This window comes from Apaloderma vittatum, unplaced genomic scaffold (assembly GCF_000703405.1).
Source record: "Apaloderma vittatum isolate BGI_N311 unplaced genomic scaffold, ASM70340v1 scaffold2877, whole genome shotgun sequence".
Lineage (NCBI taxonomy): Eukaryota > Metazoa > Chordata > Aves > Trogoniformes > Trogonidae > Apaloderma > Apaloderma vittatum.
The window spans coordinates 1-4654 of NW_009727624.1; the positions used below are offsets into that span (position 1 = coordinate 1).

The following is a 4654-nucleotide window of genomic DNA, read 5'->3' on the forward strand; positions in this document are numbered from 1 at the left end:
CCTGAATTGTTCTATGATTCTGTGATTAATGGTATCTCTTCATTATTGCAGATATCTTGGCTATGCAGTCAGATTACAGGGCGTCGGTTATTAACCACATGAGTTGTCGGTAAGCCTTGTACATTCAATGTATCTCAGAAATCAACAATCTACTGTACGATGCTGGCAAAAATCTCCCCTGAAGTTCACCTTCCACTATTCACCAGTGGAAATTGTTTCTGTTCTCTGCAGATTCACCTGCCTCTAGGGAAGGGATGTTTAAAAAGATGAGAAGACCAATGACATAATCTGGGAATAACAAAATGAAATGAGGCTGGGCATACATTCCAAGCTATTGTCATGTGTGCTTTCTCAAAATTAGAATATTTTCCTATCCTGAGTCGTTTGGGTTTCTGATCTCATTGGTGCACACGTGGAAGACCTGAATCTATCCAGGCTGACAGCCTTGTTCCAGCTGCTTAACGACTCTCCCTGTGACTGTTAAATTTTTTTCCCTTGTATCTGTCTTTTTTTTTTGGATCCTCCAGTTATGGACACAGACTACCCCATAATTCTGCATTTATTACATAGATTATTAGTATACATTAGTAAACTTAATGCTCTTACACTGTCTTATGGCCTCAGCAAATGACTCGCCAGTCTCTAAGTATTCCCATATCTGTTGTGATACCAGTGGGCAGCCCTTCTCATCGGGGGGTCTGCAATGTGCAGAGCCCAGCTCTGTGTGGTGTGAGTTCTCCGAACTGGAGATGGTGCTTTAACTGGTAAAGCGGATGTTTTTATAGGTTTAGGTCAGGGTCACACCATCAGCTCTAGCAGGTCCCCTGCTGTTCACGTTGTGCTGTTCCCTTGCTAGTGGCCTAGGCAGGAATTTATAATAGATTCATGGGATCAGTAACAGTTGAACGGGAACATCCAAGTTAGGAATTTGGACTTCTGCATTGTCAAAAGAACCGAAGAAGGACTCATTGCCCAGAGGACTCATTCTTCCCCTGTCTGATACTGTCCAATACCTCTCTTTCCACCAAAACAAGAGAAAGACCAGACTTGCGAGCCAGGCACTTCCCATAAGTTGCTGGTGCTAGGAGGGAGGCGTTCACATCTAACCGAAGGGGTAAAAGACTTTCCTGGACTCCCAGGCTTGTGCTCTAGAGTGTTCCAGGGTGACGACACCCTGCCTGTGAGTGAGCTCTGGAGTCCGGTGTCACCATGGTGGGGTTTGCAGAACTGCAATTCACGCCTTCTCTGTGAATTACAGTGGGAGCTTATATTGTCATTTTCTGACTTCTAGGCAGCGAGTAACGTTTGAGGAGATTTTACCATCCTCTACTCCATTGCCTGCCGTGGATCTTCTGAAGAAACTTTTAGTATTTAATCCTGATAAACGACTCACAGCAGAGGAGGCTCTGCAGCATCCCTATGTGAAAAGGTGAGAGTAATACCAATGTCCAGCTTCCCCTCATGTCTTCTGCAAGGTTACAGACCTGGTTTTGGCATAAGTTTTCTTTTTGTGCACGTTAGAAAAAAAAAGACAGAGCTAGATCTTAATTTTCTCTAAACCTATTTACTCTAGAGGTCACACTAGATGATTTAACAATCCTTTTTAATATTATGCTAATCTGTGATGCTGTTTTACAGTTTTAATGAATTGCATTATATGTTACCATCTTCTTAGGTTTCACTGTCCTGCCAGGGAGCCCTGTCTGGATTATGATGTGGTTCTTCCTTTAGGTCATGATATCCAGCTGTCTGTGGCAGAATATCGAAATAAATTATATGAGGTACTTTCTCTTACCCTATCTTCCAAAATCCCAATCCTCCAGATAACCTGCCATTCTTGCACACACTTAATGGATTCTGTCATTTTCTTCTGTTTGCATTCCCTTAGGCTTTCCATACATGCTTACTGTTACATCTTGGTGTTTCTTATCAGTCAGTTCCACACTGTCATAATTTCTGAGAGGTCTTTAAATCTAGATTCCCACTGGGAAAAGAAAAGTCTGTAAGGCATCATGCCTGAGAAAGACTGTGCTTTCTCTTTGTTTCTGTTTTGTTCCTCCGCTCTGCTGTGTAGCTGTGTTAAGTCTGCCCGACTTCTCCTCTCTGCAGATGATCCTTGAGAAGAAGCTCAGTAGCCATCCAAAGGTGCAAGTGCAGAGAGAAAACATTCAGCTCAGTCAGTCTAAATCCAGGCCATTTCCTCCAAACTCCAGTTCTGTAACTTCACGTACCAGGAAAGGCCAGAGAGAACCAACACAACCTCTTCTAAAAACTTCCCACGTGCATGCTGGAAGCACAGCTACCGTCCAGCCAGACGTATCCAACCAGAGTGAAGGTTTAGCAAGAACTTTACGGCAGAGATCAAAGACCAGTGTGATCTACAATCCCATAACACATGCTGCTGTCCAAAGTAGGTACTGCCCTCCTACTGTGCGCTGCAATCCACTGGGAGGCGTTATGGGGAAGAAGACTGATTGAGTGGGGAAAAAGAAATGAGGGGAATTTACATGCCAAAATGAGAGGGTGAAGGTGTGGGACGAAGATGACTCAAGAACAAAACACTGTTGAATGAGTTTTGAGCATATGGCGTTCTCCTTGGCCTTTCCTGCCTCAGTCTTGACTCTGTGTTCCTTTCCATTTCCTCTTTGCTTCTTTACTGCTCTTGTCTTAGGCCATTTTGGACTGGGTTTGTTTGCCACTGCGTGCTAATTTTGTTCTGAATATTTTTATTCGGTTTGTGAGGTGAAGCAAGCTGGCAAGGGCTGACAGTTCTTCTGCCCCAGCCTCAGTTGGTGTGTCCTCATGTTTTTCCCACTTTCTTTCATGGTTTTTCTTCTGCAGGCAATGCAAACTCTGGTGCTGTGATCAGGAGCCGTTGGGCCCCACCTTTTCAACAGGCCAGAGACTTCAACAATAGGAGGCTGGGGAGAGAAATCACATGGGCCAATGCAAATGCTCGGCTGCCTCCTACAAGTGTACAGGACCTTTATAATGTGAGTAGCAGGCCTAAACAAAAAAACCCAAACCAAACCCTTAACTTTTCATCAACCAATATGACACAGACACAAAATATCTTAATTTGCAACTTTGAAAAAATATTTAAATAAGAGGCAAGACATACTGCTTTGTGCATGACTAAATTAGTAAGTCTTTATCGGTTAAAATTGCTTATGACAGAGATATGCTCTGCAGTTTCCTTGCTCGTATGTAGTGTCAATCAAATGGTAGCAGTAACCCGGTTTGGTAAGGCAGCTGGGCTGGGACAGAGGATGTTCCCTTTACAAGAGAGTTGAAGAATTTCTGCCAGTAGGGGCAATAACTAGACTAAACTTGCCTCTAATGTGGAGAAAGTATTGCTAGTGTGGCAGAGACCTGGATTTACAAAAGGGCTTGTATGTAGCGTCAGCCAAATGGTACCAGTATTCTGCCAGACTCATGAAGCTCTTGTTCTCAGCCATTTGACCAGCAAAGACTCATATAATGGCTGGGGTGACAGCAGCCAGTGCCACAAGAGTGAGTGGAAACTCTTGCCTTCCAGTTAACTAGAGGTTCACAAAGCATAAGCTGCAGTGACACAGCTCTCCTCCTGAGCTGCAGGTACAAATGGATTGCAGTGCAGCACGGGTTGCCAGGTATTGCTGTGTCACTGCCTTATCACCACGGGAGCTGGTCGGTGCAGTATCCATCTGTAGCTTCCAACTCAGGAAGTCACCCAGCCCTTTGACCAACACAAGCCAGGAGAGCTGCCTTTTGTACTTATATTTAAAGCATTCACTACTGTTGAAAACAAGGTACCAGCCAAACAGGCTTTTGGACTTTTACTCAAGTGCAGGGTTAGTTTCTTCTGTCTTGCTCCAGTGCCTCTAGCTCATTCTTGATACACCCATTCTTAAGCCCTTCTCCTTTATACCATTCTTGCCATCCTGTTCTTGATTTTACAAAATGGGATGCTGTTTATTATTCATGTAACATTCATGATTTGTCCTACTCCTTGATTGAAGAAAAATCTGTGTTCGTTGTTTGGATGTCAGAAAGCTGATTGCAGGTTACTATGTTGATTTTTCTTTCTCGGACAGAATCCAAGAAATACTGAGATTCACAGCAAAGATGTTCGTCCTCTTCTGAAGTCCAGTAAAAAGATGTTCCAGATTACTGCAAACGTGGGAGCCGCTGGTGATCCGAAAGCATCAATGGGCAGTTACTCCCAGGCATATGGAACCATATGTAAATCTGCGCTGCAGAGGCTTCCAGTACCAAAGTCCTCCCAACAGCATGAGCAGTGAATATAGAAGTGTTCTAACCAGGTGAAGTACAGCTCATACCATCAGTCACACAGAATCACACAATGGTCAGGGTTGGAAGAGAGTTCTGGAGATCACCTTGTACAACCCCCCTGCCAGAGCAGAATCACCTCGAGTAGGTCCCACATGAACACGTCCAGGCGGGGCTGGAAAGGCTCCCGAGATGGAGGCTCCCCGACCACTCGGGGCAGCCTGTGCCAGCGCCCCGGCACCCTCCCAGCACAGGAGGATTTCCTCGTGTGGAGGCTGAACCTCCTGTTTCCCAGCTGGTGCCCGGTGCCCCTTGTCCAGTCACTGGGCCCCCCTGGGAAGAGCCTGGCCCCATCCCCCTGACGCCCCCCTGGAGAGATGGC

The 4654-nt window shown here is 45.3% G+C and overlaps 1 protein-coding gene across 1 annotated transcript; it reads left to right on the forward strand.

The window, feature by feature from the left end:
• Window positions 1-51: 51 nt before the first annotated feature.
• On the forward strand, window positions 52-4283 carry LOC104277159 (mitogen-activated protein kinase 15-like; the record flags this gene model as incomplete). The annotated part of the gene is made up of 6 exons (XM_009873724.1): window positions 52-109; window positions 1292-1429; window positions 1676-1781; window positions 2110-2410; window positions 2842-2993; window positions 4077-4283. Coding segments are annotated over 6 exons (962 nt in total), but the record flags the coding sequence as incomplete, so codon positions are not given.
• Between the last annotated feature and the right edge of the window lie 371 nt (window positions 4284-4654).